Source organism: Monodon monoceros, unplaced genomic scaffold (assembly GCF_005190385.1).
Source record: "Monodon monoceros isolate NGI ecotype Baffin Bay Population unplaced genomic scaffold, NGI_Narwhal_1 Super_Scaffold_11, whole genome shotgun sequence".
Classification (NCBI taxonomy): Eukaryota; Metazoa; Chordata; class Mammalia; order Artiodactyla; family Monodontidae; genus Monodon; species Monodon monoceros.
In genome coordinates, this window is record NW_021703767.1 from 54,940,578 (window position 1) to 54,959,954 (window position 19,377).

The window sequence follows — 19,377 nt, forward strand, 5'->3', positions numbered from 1 at the left end:
CTTTGGGGAGCAGACATACAACCACATTTGTAGAGTGACAAGTTTCCCTAGAACCTTGTTCCATAATTCTGGGGCTTGTCTCTAGCCTCCAAGGATAAAAATCCTTTAATTTTTTTACCTAGATGTCTCTCTAGCCCTTTTATAGAGATTATTATAATACTAATAAGAGTAGTATTGTCTAGTCACCTATTAGCTTGTTCTGAAGTTCTTACTCATAAATTGTAGGTAAAAAGTAAGCAGAAACTTGATTAAATGGGTCAGTTCATCTGGCCTAATCCCCAAATCTTTATTGCATATGATTTCTTGATTATATTCTTAATATTAAACTTTTAATCATGTGTACTGAGTAGATTATGTAAGGTGGCTTCCAGGATGTCTTCTGTTTTGTCAACCAGCAGAGTTCTAAACCATTTTTTAACTCTACTCAGTTAGTATACAGTCACAGAATTCCAATTTCATTCACTATTCACCTAAACAAAATATGATTGCCAAGAAAATATATCAAAATGTATTGAGAAAATACGCCTTAATCCTAGGGAAATATGATGTGTTCCAAATCATTTTAAAGATACACTCCTTGCTTCGTGGGCCATATTACATTATTTATTCATTCAACAACAATTTATTAAATCTCTATTAAAATAAAACATTGGAAACTGAATCCCTTCTTAAATCATTTTTGTAACTGGGAGTACCCTTGACCCTGAAATGGCCTTATAAAAATCTATCTGAACAAAATGTGTTCTCTCTTCTATACCTTATTGTCAGTCCTGATCGTGACTTTCAGTTGTGGTAGTACACGTTCCACTTCTAGACTCCATTCCGCAGCATCTGTTGTGGATTCCAAAATATCTTCTTGTTTGGCAGACTCGTTCATATCCTAAGAAAGGAAAGATATCACAGGATTGAGAGTTTATAAAAAGAAATGGTAAAATTTTGAGGCATTTTAGCAGCACTGCACAATTTATATCAAGCATGGTAGTATTAAAATTACAGCGGCAGAAGAAATTTTTTTCTGTCCTCTTATCCATGTTGAAAGAAAATGATGCACCAACCTGGTAGAATAGAAAAGTTAGTATTTATAAAAGAAGCAAATATGTGATTTAACTATTTTTACAAAGAATAATTTTTTTGAGATATCAGAGTGAACTCAATGGGAATACTGTCAAATGAATAAGCCATTTAGGTATGTTAATTGGTAATGGTAGAAAAGATGCAAACACTCACATGTTTGGTAAGAAAACATTGCCTTAGTTTGAATTCACTGTACTGAAATACAAACCCAAAATCTGAAAGACAAAAAAGATAAGATCCCAGAAGTAAAGGGCACATTGTTTACAAATTTTGTATTTATAAGGTGATATTTTGGTTAGGTCAAACCATAATATAGCTTAAAAATGTGATTTAATGCAGACCTATTTGAACTCAAATAGGGTAGAGGTCGACTTTCTTGCATTTGTTTTCTGCTGTTGAGTAATAAGCTCAATTCAGTCCTGTTTTTGAATCAGAAAAGGAAAATTTTTTTTTTCCATTTTCTCAGCCCTCCACATTTTAGCATTAAGTGTGTATGGATCTGAAAACATAAAGAACGTAGAAATTAATGATTTAAAGATAAAGTTTAATGCATTAATTTTGGTAGTATTTTTCCTTTTATGCTCCCTTGAAAAATTATTTAAAAAGTAAGAAAAATATAAAAAATTATTAATATAGAAAAAAAGAAACCTGAGAGATACAAACAGCCAAATACAATGTATAAACCTTACATGGATTCTAACTTAAACAATCTGTAAAAAGATGTTTTTGAGACAATTAGGGAAATTTGAATACGAAGAGTATTAGATGATATTAAGGAATTATTATTAATTTTATAGATATGACAATGGCATGATGGATACGTTAAAAAAAGGCTTTATAAATCAGAGATAAATGTTGAAATATTTACAGGTGAATTTACATAATGTCTGAAATTTACTTTAAAATAACATGGGGCGAAGAGAAAAGGAGGGAGGGGCTTTAGAGGAAACACAATCAACCAAAGGTTAACTGTTAAACAAGGTACTGTTGCATAAGGGTTCATTATCTCATTCTAATTCTGTTATGTTTGCAATTTCCCATAATACAACATTTAAAAATAAAAGACTATATCAACAACCTCATGGTGAAATTACATTCTCATTGTGAATTTATGTCACTAAAAGATATTTCTTGTCCAGTATAACACTAAGTACAAGAATAACCTTATATCGGGATTTAATTTTGGGGGGAGCTTGAGGTCTTCAGGGGCTTTGAACTGACTCCCGACTGAGTCTCTAGGTCACTGCTGATGTGAAAAAACCTCTCTCTCTCTCCTACCTCCCAGCTCATATTAGCAAGTTCTAAACAGACTCAGAGCCTTAAAAGGAGCATATATTGCTTTCTGTTCAGAAATTCTGGGGGCTATACAGTTCTAACCACGCAATTAGAGAATGGGTAACTAATATAGGCTTTTACATTTCATAATATGTGGTCTGAATTTATTCAGTTAGTATAAAAAATACAAGCATTAATTTAAGAAAAGTAAAATGTGGAAACTCCAAGTGAAAAATGTCCAAGATTCTATTTTAAGCATTAAAGTGCTCATTTAAATACAGAAACATTGTATTATTTTGAGCACCTAATATAATGCTATAGACCTATATAAACTGAATCCAAGGTAGCACAATAGCATCATAGCTGGGGACGGGTGGCAGTATTCACAAAGCAGACGTGTGAAGTTATATAAGAATGTATGTGATGGCATGAGAAGAGATACTGGGTCTCCCAGTGGAAACCTAAAGCCACAGGGAAAATTCTCAGTCATGAAACTCCACACTGACATTCATTAATGTTCATATACTTGCACACTCACTGGCACATCCCAGTACCCATCCCTGGCTCTAGGAGGCCCAATTCTGACTGGCTCATTTTCTATAAAAAACCGGGTATGAGGATGACAGTGGGGGTGGGAGGATGTACACACTACCAGTGGGATGTGAGCGCTGACATTTGGAGCGTGTGTGTGATATATACACAGGCTTGCTCCTTCCAGGGTTATGAGCCTCACATCCCAATCGCACAGAGCCAGACTGAGTCAAAAAGGGGCACGTCCTCTTAAGCAGCAGCTCTGTATGATTCTTAATAGAACGCAGGTGTTCTGGTCACTGATTTAAAAATAAGTTTGACTTACAGAACCACTGTTTGGGTGAATTGAAACTAGTGCTACTGATTAAATCCTTGAGCCACTCTTCCCCAACCCCATCATCCCCTCCATCCCATCCCCCCTTCTTCCCTTCCTTACAGGAGGGTGGAGTCCAAAATCACCAAACAAAGCCAGAGAGGGTACCCGTCCACATTCCCACCTTCTTCAGGCCTGAACATCGGCTTGTTCAAGCTGTGCATAACATACTTAAAATTTTTACTCAAGGAAGGGCACATTTTTCTAATTTTCACAAAGGCAAATGGTTAGTATTGGCTCTGTTTGAATCGGACAGTAGAGTACATGGAGATCAAACACCACATCAAGACAGCCCTGTGCATAAGCTGTAATACTATTTGGTTTTATATTGGGCCCTTCAGTAAGTTACATTTACCCTTCTTAGCTTATTATTTGGTTCCTTCAGGCAATACTTTGCTAATTCCTACTCCCAATGTCCTGAAAGGATTTAATGTAGCAGCTCAAAAATTTTCACTCATTCCTAGGCTATAGTTAATATACTGGGGGAAATGGCCTAGTTACTAAATGAAGAAAGGGCAAAAAAAGAGAACATTAGGCTTGGTAGAACAGCATTAACTTATTCAAACTATACAGTCTCTTTCTACTTCCATCTTTGCACATCTATTTCATAACCTTGTTCCTCACTCAGAATTTCCTAATGCCTAATAAGTGGATACATTAACTGAGCAAGCCCTACATATGAAGTATAAATCATTTTAACCACACCTTGGTTATAATACTTTGAGAAAACCTTTCCTTTCCGATTGTTTCTCTAATAACAAATGGTATTTTATGTGGAGCTATTAGTTAAAGAGAAATAAACTGCTGTTTCCATTTAATCAAAATTTTACATCATCATGACAAAGTTCCTCTCTGAAACAACATTAACGAAGATAAAGCATGGCTCCTGGGAAACTGCATTTTCCAGTTAATGCTGCTGAAGAAACAATTAGAAGCTCAATAAGACACAGGTTATCCCGAAGTCTCATTTATAATTAATTAATTTACCAATAAACCATGTGTTAAGCTCCTACAACATTCAAGGTAAGAATCCAGGCACTGTGCTTGGTATGGAGAGATAGAAGGATTTAATCCCTGCCTGCAAAGAGTTTACAGCCTATTAGGAAGAGTCTGAGGCTAGTTAGTGGGGGTAATAATTGGTCCTAAGAAAAAGAAACTGATGAGAACTGACCCTAAGACTGCCAAAGGGAGAGCTGAAGATAACAGTCCAAGGCATCCCCTAACGTAACCTTGAGGCATACTACCCAGGGTCAGTTCAAGGATGGAACATGCAAGGTTGGCGCTCCGTACTGCTCCCTCCCCGGGAGCCCCTGCCTCCCTACCTCCCTCCCGGAATGACTAAGGGCAGAGGGGCCCCACCCCCCAACCCTGCCGCCCAGAATGGAGCCCGCGTTTATGCGGAGCTGGAACTCCTGGCTCAGGATCTCTTCCCTCCACTGCCGCTGAGCCGCCCCAGAGCCCAATGGGAGGGTGGAGAGACCCCCAACCCCGCCCCCGCCCACGGCTGCAGCGCCGCCAGGTCTGGAAGGGCCCCTCCAGCGGAAGCCGTGACCTTCCTGGGGACCGCGGGCCAGGAAATCAAATTATCAGTGCCCAAGGAGACTGACCAGAGGCCCAAGAACACAGGAAATACCAAAAGTCATCACAAACATCAGCCCCACAGAACCCCTAAAGCCCAGATCCTGAAGAAGCAAAAGGGGAGACAAACTGCCTCAAAAGGGATGTTAGTCATGTATACTCCCTGTAAGAGTACATCAAAGGGCTTGTTTCCACTGATGATGACAAGAGATGCTACAAAGGCACGTTCAGTTTTCAATATAATGGAAATAAAAACTATTATACTGGCATTGTAATTTATTTTCCCCGTACCATCATTGAGGTTGGGTGCCTCTTCATATGTAAAATGATCATTTTTATTTCTTTTTCAGTGAAATTTAATTTCATAGGCTCCAAATATTTTTATTTGGTCACTTCTATTTCTTCTTTTGATTGAGAGGCAATTCAAATATACTTTATATTTGTGGTGTCTTCTCCCACAGCATCCTTCCAAGCTAATTACTGTCCACGGTCACTAAAAAATTTGTCAAGGAACTTGCTTTCACAGGTCATCCACCACTCAAGACACTTGATGTGAGGGCCATCTGCCTTGCACAGCCTTATATCAAGAGCTCTGTATGGAGCTCTTTGCACTCTACTTTTGGACCAGATAAAGGACAGGATGACGATATCATTATTTCCTCACAACCAGGTCAATGCTCAAACATCATTGCCAAGCTGACAGACAACAGGCCTGGGATCTTCTCCTATGATTTTCCCCAGCTTGCCACCAAGACATTTGATCTGAACCATGTCACCATCACCTTAGTCCTGAGAAGTTTGTTTCTAAAATGAACCTGAGGGACTTCCCTGGTGGCGCAGTGGTTAAGAATCCGCCTGCCAATGCAGGGGACACGGGTTGGAGCCCTGGTCCGGGAAGATCCCACATGCCCTAGAGCAACTAAGCCCATGTGGCACAACTACTGAGCCTGCGCTCTATAGCCTGTGAGCCACAACTACTGAGCCTGCATGCCACAACTACTGAAGCCCACATGCCTAGAGCCCGAGCTCCGCAGTGAGAAGACACCGCAATGAGAAGCCCGCGTACCACAACGAAGAGCAGCCCCTCCTTGCTGCAACTAGAGAAAGCCCTCGCGCAGCAAAGAAGACCCAACGCAGCCAAAAATAAATAAAATGAAATAATTTTTTTTAAAAAATAAAATGAACCTGAAATACAACCCCCCCGCCAAAAATGCAATGTTACTAGCCTGCTCAGAATCCTGTTCCAGAAAGTAGTCTCCCCTTTTCCCAGGTAATATTAATGGGATAGTTAAGCATCTGAATAAATACTGTGTTCTCTGTGTGTATATGTATTTATACACACACACACACACACACACACACACACACACATAAATATACATAGTTGGTTGTGGTTGGTCTTATGAAGATAGGGGTGTAATAAGAGAAGGCCCTGCATTTCAGTAAGGGAGATCATGTGAGGATATATAAAGCCCTTTGCATTGGATAGCGTGCATAGTGCTGCAAAGCTGTTCTGGTCAACTAGGCTAAGTATGACTACAAAACCTGATACATTTTCAAAGTACAAAACCTTTTACTTAACTCTGGGGGCTACAGGTAGGCCACGGCTACCAGTAGGGGGAGTAATGTATTAACAGAGAGAGACGGACCTATTAATACAGAAAACTGTTACAGGTGATATACAGTGGAAGCACTGGTCATGTTTTTGGTATACCTGTTGAGTTGCCATCTTAAAACAAAGAACTTAAAACTATCTCTTTGGGGAGAAACTATTCCTAATGGGTACTGCACACACATTACTGGAAAACCCGGTAAGAGAACAGGGACTAATCAGGTTACTGGCCAGAGAAATGTTGACTATGACTTCCTGATATCAGCAAGAGTTAACTCCGCTCATTTCAACTCTGCTAGGTCCATAACAACATAAGCCTGGTACTACAGGATCTTTTTGATCCCAAGGGTCCAAGCCAGATTAGGCAGTTGGCTCTGGTTAAGACATCCCCCCATTGGGAATAAAGAAGAAAGCTGGGAATAGCGTAAGGCAGTATTTCTAAAACTTGACTAATTATGGCCACCCTACAAAACATCCCTTGATCACTGACTGAGACCTCGTCTGGTAAAGGGAACATATATGCCTGCATGGGCAGACCCAAGAGTGAAGCTCAAGGCTCAGGCAAGGAAATGAGAAGACATTTCTTTGGGAATGGAGTCCCCATGTCAGACATTACAGAGAGATCACAAGTTCAGATGGGAGCCTGCTGGGAGGACCTAGATCATAAGGGCCTAGACAGAAGCTGGATTCACAGACTTCCAGGTAAAAACGGGAGATGAAGGGAGAGTTAGAAGATCCCAACACCGAACTAGTAATGAAACGAGAATAAGTGGAGGTGCTTACGTCTACAATTACCAAGCCAAAATCCCTACCTCTTAGGAAGATCAGACACCACTGTCAGACTGGATTCTGGATACTGGTAAATGCTGACATTTACTGGCTGTAATTTTTTTTTTTTTTTTTTTTGTGGTACGCGGGCCTCTCACTGTTGCGGCCTCTCCCGCCGCGGAGCACAGGCTCCAGACGCGCAGGCCCAGCGGCCATGGCTCACGGGCCCAGCTGCTCCGCGACATGTGGGATCCTCCCGGACCGGGGCACGAACCCGCGTCCCCTGCATTGGCAGGCGGACTCCCAACCACTGCGCCACCAGGGAAGCCCTACTGGCTGTAATTTAAAAAAAATATTTATTTGTTTATTTGGCTGCAGTGGGTCTTAGTTGCGGCATGCAGGATCTTCGTTGCTGTGTGCGGGCTCTTAGTTGCGGCATGCGGGATCTAGTTCCCTGACTGGGGATCAAACCCAGGCCCCCTGCATTGGGAGTACGGAGTCTTAACCACTGGACCACCAGGGAGTCCCTTACATCTTTTTGATGTCTCCTATTGTATGTACTATTCCGTAATACAATGATGCCCTCAGGGCGGAGGAATCTGGATATGACTGATCCCACACTAAATGATCCCAGATAACTAAAGTTGCTCACATTCTGCCTGTAAACTGTTCCTGTAGCTTCCTGTTATCAAGATGCCAGTGATCACCTGCGGCTGTCTCCCTGCTTGCCTGTAGCACCCCTTCCTCCTCCTAGGCTGCTGTGGGTTTAGAAACCTAATAACCAAGCTTGTTAGAACGTAGGCAAAGTCAGAATACAGGGGAAAAAAGTGGGCACTCAGGGACAGGGGGCAGTGAGGTTAGGTCTCCTCATAGAATATTTTTAAATGGAAGTGTTTATACTTATCTTGGTTGCTCAGAGGCCTTTTTTGCATTTTTCCTCATCTGCTGTTTTTTCAAGATAGGATAGGTGGCCAAAAGGCTAACATAGTATATACGGTCTTACTATGAATTAAACAGGGTTTCTCCTAAGGATAACTAGTGTCCCTGTTTCCTTACAATCTATCAATAAAGCTAGATAGAGGGATAAGTTATTTCAATCAAGAGTGTTCATCAAAATCCAATGATTTTAACAAACTATACTTAAGGCAGAGTTAAAACCTTTCATGTCCCTACAAGCCAATTCTTCTTCATGATTAAAGAAGCACAAATTGTGATTTTGATTCATTATTTTCTTTCCAAATTAGGTTTTACATAATTTAACACTATATTACTATGAAGAAAAAAATGTTTAATACCATAAAAAAAGTATCTTCAGATTTGTTCTGAATAACCAAATTAAACCCCGGCTAATCTATCAAAAGAAATAGATAGATGGTAGCCTCTATCTTTAAATATATGAAGTTCATAAAAGGTTTTCTTAAGTTCAATTTTAAGACTATCAAAAGAAATTTTATTCTAAGTTATAATGTGAACCAAGACTTGAATAAATTATGCTCCAACAAATCAAAAAAGGTAAAAAGAAAGCTCCCCAAATTAACACAAAATAAATTTAATTTTCCAATAGGAAATATGAAATTATTTTTGAATGACAATTTAACCTCCAATATTATTTCTATTTAATACATCAAACTACCTTTGCTACAACTTTAACTACTTTAGCTACATTGGTACACTAAGTGCTAAGATAAAACCATCTCTGACTTTTTATTTTCTCAAAATAAAACCAAAAGAAAGTATCCCTGGAAGTATGTCTGGAGGAACTAGTGTAGACATTATACTTGGTGTTGCAGAGTATGCAAAATAAGTCTAACTTTTTATGGCATGAATTTCTAAAAGGCTTCTTTCCTTTGAGATGGCAACCACATAGATATACCAGTGCTCAAATACTATACTTGGTCAATACCAAGAGAAGGGGTGCCCAACCCCCGGGCTGCACACCTGTATTTGTGGCCTGTTAGGAACCAGGCACAACAGCAGGAGGTGAGCGGCTGGTGAGTGAGTGAAGCTTCATCTGTATTTACAGCCACTCCTCATTGCTCGCATTACCACCTGAGCTCCGCCTCCTGTCAGATCATCGGCAGCATTAGATTCTCATACGAGCGTGAACCCTACCGTGAACTGCGCATGTGAGGGATCTAGGTTGCGCACTCCTTATGAGAATCTAATGCCTGATGATCTGAGGTGGAGCTGAGGCTGTGATGCTAGCACTGGGGAGCGGCTGCAAATACAGATTATCATTAGCAGAGAGGTTTGACTGCACAGGGACTATAATAAATCAATTGCTTGCAAACTCATATCAAAATCCTACCAGTGAGTGGCAATTGACTTTGTCCGTGCTAGAAGAGGATCAACTGCTTGAGATCGCAAATGACGGTGGCCTTAAAAGTTTGTTTGAGACAACTTCAAATCTCCATACGTTCTGGATTAAAGTCAAGGCGGAGTATCCTGAGATTGCCACAAAAGCACTGAAAAGCCTGCTTCCGTTTCCAACACCCTATCTTTGTGAAGCAGGGTTTTCTGCAGTGACAGCAACCAAAACGAGATCACGGAGTAAACTGGACATAAGCAACACACCTCGGGTGTCACTGTCTCCCATCACCCCCAGATGGGACCATCCAGTTGCAGGAAAACAAGCTCAGGGCTCCCACTGATTCTGCATTATGGTGAGTTGTATAATTATTTCATTACATATTACAATGTGATAATAATAGAAATAAAGTGCACAATAAATGTAATGCACTTGAATCATCCCGAAGCCATCCCACCCCCGCCCCCAGCCTGTGGAAAAATTGTCTTCCATGAAACCGGTCCCTAGTGCCAAAAAGGCTGGGGACTGCTGTTGTAGAGTGTGAAATAAGTCTAACTTTTTAATGGAACAAATTTCTATAAGGTTTCTTTTGAGATTGTAACCACATGGATATATCAGTGCTCAAATACATCTGAAGAACTCGATTCATATACTTACTGAGAGGAACATGAAAATCCAATTAACTGTCAAGAGTAAATATTCCCAGGACTCAGGGAAAAGGGAACTAAGTTGTCTTGAGAATCACCACAGCATGATGTAAATGTTAAGTGGATGAATCAGGAATGCCGTCTTTGGTCAAACCCCCCCTTCATCACTTACTAGCTGTCTCAGGGTTCCCATCTGTAAAATGGGAATAATAATAGTACCCTCTCCTCATTGGAAGGGTTGATATGGTGATTAAATTAAATGATGTATTTGAAAGGCTTTCACAATACTTGGTACATAGTAAGCCCTCAATATATGTTAGCAGCTATAATTATCATTATTATATGCCACGCTTGGTACTAGATACTTTTACATATGGGTTAAGTGCCCAGTAATAACACCATGAATCAAAGGAGACTTATTCCTATTTTTTTCGAATGAGAAAAATGAGGTAGAGAGCAGTTAGGTAATTTTCCCAATGTCACATCATTAGTAAGTGGCAGGGCCCAGGCAATGTTACCCTAGAGCACAAGCTCTGAAACACCTTACTGTACGCCTATCAATCCTTTGTCATATAGGTAACAACTATATCCGCCCAGTTTATTACTTGTTTTTTAACTTTATGGTGTTCCCCACCCCTCCATATATAAGGTTTTAATTTTTATGCATTCAGATTTATTAGTATTTTTCCTTTATGGTTTTTAGTTTTCTTGCCATGCTTTATCATGCCTATTTCAACCCATGAATATTACACTTGCCACTCATATTCTTGTGCCTCATCATTTTTTAATTTGTTGATCCATGTGAGGTTTATTTGGGTGTAAGATATGAGGGAGGAGTCCATCTTTTTTCTCCAAATGAATAGCCTGTTATCCTATCACCATTTAATTGAATAGTTTTCCTGATTGATTTGCATTGCTTCATATACTAATATAACTGTATATGTGGATTATTTTATGAACTCTGCACTACTTCATTAATCTATTTTTGTGTCAGTATAATTTCTTTCAGACTTACACAAAAAATTACACAAGTAGCACAAAGAATTCCCATACACCTTTCATCCAGATTCATTAAATGTTAGCATCTTACATGACCTCAGGGCAATTATGCATAAAGGGATATAATGTTTATATCCAGGAGCTGAGATTTGAAGAAATTTTTAATTTTTTCTTTGTACTCTTTTGTGCTTTCATTAAAAAAAAACCAATGAATATACTTCCCTTTTAAAAACAATAAAGTTTTCTCAATAAAAACAAGTAAAAATATATTTTTGATTAACTTCCAAAAACTAGCTGGTACAGGTGGTAAATGCTTCAGGAGTTTGAATAAGAGAGAGAAGTGCGTTTTAATGGCGATGGTGAGATTTAAGTTTAACTTTACAAGGAAGTTTGGGATGTAAACAGGCAGAAAAGGCAAGCCAAGGGTTTATATAGCCAGGAAAGCATCATAAGCCAAAATATGAAATATTGAATGAACACAGCTTGTGAAAATCACACGAGAAGAGAGACGAGGGGCTTAAAAAGGTGAATACTGGGGAGCAAAAAATACTGAATATATTGTGAAAGACCTTAGAGGACAGGCTGAGGAATGTGAATTTTGTCCTTTAAGCCAGAGGGGAGGCAAAGTAAAGTTACAAACAAGGTAAAATAACTTAGCCCACCAAACTTTATTTAGTACCTACTATATACCAGGTACTGTGCTACTCCAGGGACAGTGAATAAAATGATAAAAAATCCTCATAAAAGAACATGCTAGTTGTGTTTTATGAAGATTTGTGGGTTGTACATTTGTGGATCATAGGATTAAATGGGGCTGGGTGAGAAGGGAAGGTATCACTAAGAAGGCAGAATTTGAGCTGAACCTTGAACATCGAAGAGTCAGGTAGAGAGATGATGGGAAGGCATTTTGGGTAAGAGACAAAGGAAAAGAGGATAGGATGAGAGCAGATATACTCCTGAGGTGTTTCAAAACCTACGAGAGGTCCTCTTTAACTTAACCTGGAAAAGTTATTCCAGTGAAAGAAAATAAAGTTGGCTATGTGGACAGTGGTCAAATTGCTAAGGGTTTTGAAAGCCAGACCAAAAATGTATTGCTTTATAATCTGTATAAACTGTCCTGAAGGCAACAAAAAGCCATCAAAAGTTACTGAATTCAGAATGATCTGACTAAAGTCACGTTTTGGTAAGTAAGACTGAGGAGCGAGATGAAAACTATTTTGGAAAAGGGAGGTGGGGAGATGAAGATGAGAGAGATTTCAAAGGCAGCATCCAGAGGTCTTAGTAACTAACTAGATGTCCTGGATGAAAATGAATCATTAGTCAGATATTCAAAGCACTAACACTGTTGGGGGGGATGGGTGGGGGTGGATATATTTAAAGGTTGTACGTTTGCAGAGGAGGACTGAAAAAAAGCACACATTCTGGGTATGCATCTAATATACTGAATTACATAATAAATATAGGCTGTTAGTGTTGATTTAGGAAATACAACCTACATGTTTATAAAAGGACGGCTTTCAAATGATTCCTGGAAAAAAAATCATTGTATTACTTTTCATTAAATTCCCCTTAGTCATTTCCGCAGGGGAGACCCTACGTGACCCCACAGATTGAGTCCAGTGGGACTTCAATAATAATTCATGTGACAGATTATGAAAATAAAGCCATGCTATCACCAGAGCTTCCTAATTTACAACAAAATGCAACCTTCTTGATAACTTATATGCTATGTAAGCTTCTTATTCAAAAATACTCATGGTGATCTAGAAATTTATTTGTATTGAGGGACTGGGGCTTTTTCTATTCTCCTACAGCACCTAAGAATGTTTGTAACTAATTCCAGTCTCTAGGAGAGGTAAAAAATTATACAAAATAAGAAATGCATCAAATGCATACTCTAGGCCAGCACCATGCTAGGTGTGGTGCACAAGTTCTATTAATCTTAAAATAACCCTTGGTTGAATTGTGTCCCCATCTTACAGATAAGAAAGCTGAGTTACAGAGAGGATAAATCAGTATGGCCACATGGCTAGTGACATGTGGTCAGGATTTTATCTAAGGCTGCTTTTCCACTGTAGCATTGACCTTGAAGGTATGGACTCAGAGCTAGAAGGGACCTTGAAAAGTCCTTGCTTCCTACTTCTTTCTAGGCTCACAATAACACCACGAATGAAAATAAGGATCTTTCCTATTTCAAGTGTGCGTTCAAAAGCTACACTAAAGATCAAGTAAAAGTCTCTTTTACACCCAGCAAGAACTGCTGTTTGAGCCTCCTCTGAGCAGTGAGGAGTACAGCATTTTTCTCTAACCTACATTTCCTATTCACCTCCAGATGTAAAACTGATGGGGTGGTACGAGCTAGCTACCAGAGAAATAAAAGCATTTACTCAGCAATGTGTTCCATCACATTCGAACATGTGGCGTTTTAATTGTTTCTTCTGTGAAACACCAACGACAGACTTCCCACAGTCAGAGCCCAGATAGGAGAACTCACACCCAAATGTTTCAGGAAAAGAGAAGAAAAAACATTTTCCTCGACAGGAATCAGAACCAGGGGCCTCCTATGGGGCACGCTGTGTTGTAGAATGGTATTTTTTTCCTGTATTAAGAAAGGACATTTTGTTGAAGAGTAAAGTGTAAATCATATGTAAAATGAGGAAAATGTAAAGTATTTAAGATATTAATCGAAGTAGATCCATCTTCTCCCCCTTTTGATCACAATATTGCAGCCTTGCCACAATGACATCCTAAACTAAAACTGAAATGATGATTTTTATTCTACGCCCAGATTTTTACTTCCTTACAGCTTCTGCTTTTTAAGCTAAAAATTCTCTCATTCTTGGTACAATGAATTTTTTGCTAAGTAATTAGAAACCAATTGTGTTTAAACCTTTTGAGATAGTTGGTTTTATGCTGTATAACTCAGGATTTGGTTTCTAAAACCTCAAATTTAGCATCTCAAGGAAGAATGGTGTCTATGGCATGTTTGAAAAAAATGTTTTGAAATGAAGTGATGGGCATTTAAAAATAGAATTCAGAGAGCACACAGCTTCCCTCCCATCTTTTTTTTTTTCCACTGGGGGAGAAGAATGACACATCTGCATCATGCTGCCAGAACACTACTGCTGTGATTCTACTGATCTTCAGAATGGAGGGGAGCTACAGAGACCACTCATAATTACAGCATAGTTACTATGAACACACAGGTACTTTCCAATCAGCATACTCAAGTTTGAAACAGAAATGACCCAGAACACCTGCCGAACACCTTGCCACCAGAGCCTTCCTTCCCTGCTCCCACTCCTCACATCTCTGAACATTCTACCGCACCCCTAACCCTCACAGGCTCTGCCCAACTGTCAGAGCTTTAATTCCACACCAGTGTCCCTCCCACCACGGCCACTCTCAGGGACGCTTCCGCTCAATTTCAGAGTTCAAGAACATTCAGAAATCAGAGGGACAGAAAGAGTGTAGAACTTTGTGGGCTAGCTTCAAAGACTAATATCCATCCATATTTTTTTCTTTCTAAGAAAAAATTCAAAATTTCAATAACTAACCTGCAAATCAAACTCTGGAAAAATAAAGCAATCCTTCACTAATTGCAGAAGTTATTATCTTGCAAAGTACAGGCATACCTCAGAGATATTGCAGGTTTGGTTCCAGACCACCTCAATAAAGTAAATACCACAATAAAGAAGCAAGTCATGCAAATTTTTTGGTTTCCCAGTGCATATAAAAGATGTATTTACAATACACTGTAGTCTATTAAGTGTGCAATAGCATTATGTCTAAAAACATAAGGTATGTGCTTTAATTTAAAATATTTTATCACTGAAAATGTTAACCATCATGAGCCCTTAGCAAGCTGCAGCAGTAACATTAAAGATCACTGATCACAAATTGCTGTAAAAATATAATGACAATGAAAAACATTTTGAAACATTTGAAAACAATTTGAAACATTTTGAGAATTATCAAAATGTGACACAGAGACACAGTGAGCAAATACTGTTGGAAAAATGGCACCAGTAGACTTGCTTGATGCAGGGTTGCCACAAACCTTCAATTTGTAAAAAATGCAGTATCTGCAAAGCACAATAAAGTGAAGCGCCACAAGATGAGGTATGCCTGTATTATTGGTAAAACCACAATGGGGTAACAGAATTGGAGGAAGAAATCACAGCAAAAATGGCTTTAAAATATTTTTAAACCTCAAAGTAAATAACTATTCTGAAAAACACCTGCTTCCCAACAAACCAGTGCCATCACTATAAGCATTCGTGATTGATAGGTAGAGCCATTTTCTTATAACACCGGTTTCAGTGCTCATGAAATACTGTTGCTGCGTTACAGTCTGATTAGGCAGACATCTTAAAGTTTAGTCAATGGGCACACAGCATCTCTTCACAAATTCTTCAAATTAGCGGATACAGGCTTCAATTATGCAGTGGGAGTCAGGAAGCTAGACCTCTAGGGTCTTCCTTCAAGGAAGGACTTGCGCTCAGTTGCGGGCAAGGTGGCCAGCAGCCGGCTTCCAGCTGTCAGCTCCCTCAGGCTCTGTCCCACCTGCAGAGCCACCTTACCTGGGGCCACGTCCTTCCCAGGGCAGACCGCCTCCAGCGACCAGCCCAGCAGGCAACACTTCTCACCCCGGCCTTTCACCATGAACATCTTGCATCCCAAACTCGGTCTCAGTGTCCACTTCCAGAGAACACAATCTGCAACATATGTCTCTTTCATTTACCTTTTCTCGTGCTCCATTTACCAGAAATCTCAGGAAAATGCTCATGTACACCCAGCTTCGAGTCACCATGATACTTAAGGGCACACTTTTCAGGGCCTAGACTTTGCTTTATTTAATGAAAGAAAGGAATATAAGTAGATTTCTCCCTGTATTATCCTACACAGTACATAGAAGAGGACCCAATTATTGCTGAGTTCTTTTCTCTATGAAGATTAAACTATACTTTCTCATAAAACTATAAATATAAAATAGCATTCATTCACGTGTGTATTCATTCAACATTATTCAGTACTGAGCACTTTCTACACACCAGGCACAGGTACAAAAGCAGTTAAAAAAGCTTCTGCTCTAGATGAGTTTGCATCCTACTGGTTGAGATAGACAATAAACAAATCAGATGAACACAATGCCAAAGTCTGTGAAGAACAATAAAATGGGGAGGATTAGAGAATGACTGGAGAAACATCTATTGTTTCAAAACCACAGGTAGAGGGGGACTGTTGTAATCCGCACATTGCTGGGCTGGCAGTCACGTATACATTTAGTACATCAATTTCCTAGATAGTATCCATCATTCTTGCTCTAGTGCAGAATTCATCACATCAACTTTAGTAAAATAATATTTCTTCTGCATTGTGAGCCCACATGCTGCATGAAACACAAAATCTTAAATCTGTGTTACTAACCTATAGCGCAATTCTGTCTTGGGGAAAGAGCAGCCTGAGCCATCGCAAGCTGTAGTCAGATACAGCTGTCTCAGGCAGGTGGCTTTCGTGGGCAACATCATAAACTTGCCAGATTTTTTAAAATATGAAAGGGTTTTCTGCCTCATTAGTACTTCATGGCTGACCATCCACAAACACCTGGTGTTCAGACTTGTTCCTCTTGTGAAAATGAAACCATACATAGTCTTAGTTCAAAAAGGTATATGTTATATAATCATTGTCCAAAGGATCTAATACCTAGATAATTATAAAGTCATAGGTAGGGGGAAAACCCATCCTTACACAGCTTAATTGAAGTGAAAAATTGAAATCAGGACCAATAGGGACTTAGAGTAATGGTAAAGGCAAGTTAAATCACTTTGCTCCTTCCTAATACTCAAACTACTTAGCCCAGAGGGAATTACAGGTGGCCTTTACCGGCCTCTATTTATACCATCAACATAAGAATGAAGAGTACAAATATCAGCTTCTTTCTAAGAATAACGGTGTATGCATCTCTACTTATGCTTTTTTCTTCATACTTTAGAACTCTGTCATCACATCTTCAACACATACAGGAACACCAAGCACCATAGTGTCCTTGCTTAAGATAGGAATCTACCCTGTTGAACTCTTGTTTTAAGGTAAAGGAGAAAAAGCAATAGAATTGGGAGTTTGGAGAAACTGAGTTCAAATTAAGCCACTGTAATTTATTAGCCTTTTAAAAGATCAAACTGTCCCAAGGTGATAAATTTCACTTTTTGTATCTGTAAAATGAAAATAACATCTTCTCAAATGCCTTACAAGGTCACTAAAAAACGTGTTTTAAAGTACTTTGAAAACTACAAAGTGATGTGCAAATGTATTGTTACAACTGGAGTTTATCTGTTTGGATTTAAATGTTAACACATTATTCTGAAATAATTTTCAATTGAGCAACAAAAAATACATTCTTTCATTTAAGAAGCATTTATTCAGAATCTTCTGTGTTATACTATGGAGAATATAAAAAATGATAGTTATCTGTGTTAGCAAGGAGCTTGTACAAGTCAGGTTTGAGAGAAGGAATGTGGGGGGAAGGTGTGGTTTTGGTTTTTGCCAACACCTTTTAAGTACTTTCTATGTGCCAGACATCGTTATAAATGCTTTAGATGCAGTAACTCTTTTAATCTTTAAAAACTCTACATAAAAGCTAATATTTTTATCCTCATTTTACAGATGAGGAAGATAAGGCACAAGAAGGTTGGAAACCTGCCAAAGGTCAGACAGCTGGTTAAGTACTGAAAGTCTCAAAGTCAACTCACACACTCAGTAAAATTAGCCACAACGTTATGTTATATTACATCTCAAGTTGGGCAGAAAACACACACATATCATTAATAATACTGACTAATGCTGACTAACAATACTAAGGCAGTGAATGATAAGTGAAGAGATCAGCGTGGGGTGAGGTGGCCAAGGAAGTCTTCATGACAGGAACCCAAAACTAGATCCAAACTTGTTGGTAGAATTGAGATAAGAATAATTAAATAAAGAACAAATAAGATTGTGCTTCATACGTACTTTTTTGAGCATGCAATAAGTATCACTTTATTGAAATATAACATACATATAGGAAAACAGAAAAATCCCAAATGTACTTTTGAAATATCTCATTGAGTGGGTTCTCTTTTATAGACTGGATTTATTTCCTAATTAAAACAGAGCAAAAACTGACTTGAAGCAACATATGACTACCTATCCATATACCAGTCTTAATATAAACCATTTTATTTCAAAGAATTACCATTTGAGTGTTTCCTATAATCAAGACCATTCAATACTGCCCATTATAATGGAAAATAACTTGAATTATATATGTTTTTCCATAATAAAAAAATAACATAAGGCAAATCAATTATTTCCAGTTTACATGAGAAGCCCTGAGTTGATATTCCATGGTATGGACAGAAGGCTTTCCCACTTGCCCCTCTGATTTGTATATTTGCTATAATTATAATATTGTATATATAGAAAAACAGCTTCGAGAGCTACTTTTCAAATGACACACAAAGCAATGGCCAAGAATGATTTCTACTTGTTTCAATTTCTAGCAGAATATGTGTACTGACTGCTTGTTGGTCCTGTGTGTATCCCATGTAACTTACCAAGCGATAGGTCTGGGCCTTCAAAACGCTGAGATCAATAAAGTTTTCTTCATTGTCTGTCTCCTCTTCCTTAGAAAAATAAAAGAGTTTAAAAGTTAATAATTATAAAAGTTGTAATTAAAAAAGGTATTTTCAGATTTCACATACTTAATATGCTAAGCTCTATAGAAAGACTAACACAGGAAAGGGTATTTAAAAGCCTAGTAGTGTGCATAAAGTAGGGCATAATGTTATCTGTTTTTTGATGATGCCATTTAAAAATAGGACCTCTTTTAGAGTCACTGAAGAAAAGAAAAAAAGAGAGAAAGATGCCACTGCTGTGAACCTGGGGATAAATAAACATAAAAACATAACAAGAAACAGTCCCAAGTGGCATATCTGAAATAAAGAGACACTGGAAGGAGTTAATGGAAATTTTGAGTAACATGACTAAAATGGACAAAAATAAGAGGCTGACAGATATAGAATACTCTCACCTACTCCAGGGACCAATCACATTAACATATATTTTTGACATCTCATCTTTTATATGCTCAAGTTTAAAGATACTAAATATTAAATGTATATAAGGATGTAAAATATATACATGTAAGATACTAAACTTGTATCTTAGATAT

General features: G+C 38.6%; 1 protein-coding gene across 1 annotated transcript in view; it reads right to left on the reverse strand.

The window, feature by feature from the left end:
* IFT57 (intraflagellar transport 57) overlaps positions 1 to 19,377 on the reverse strand; it is a 60,046-nt gene that overhangs the window by 25,247 nt on the left and 15,422 nt on the right. Inside the window, exons 5-6 of the mRNA XM_029215390.1 lie at positions 18,761 to 18,829; positions 758 to 880 (exon numbers count right to left, since the gene is read on the reverse strand). Of these exons, the coding sequence (XP_029071223.1) occupies positions 758 to 880; positions 18,761 to 18,829 (192 nt within the window). The remainder of the gene's footprint in view (positions 1 to 757; positions 881 to 18,760; positions 18,830 to 19,377) is intronic.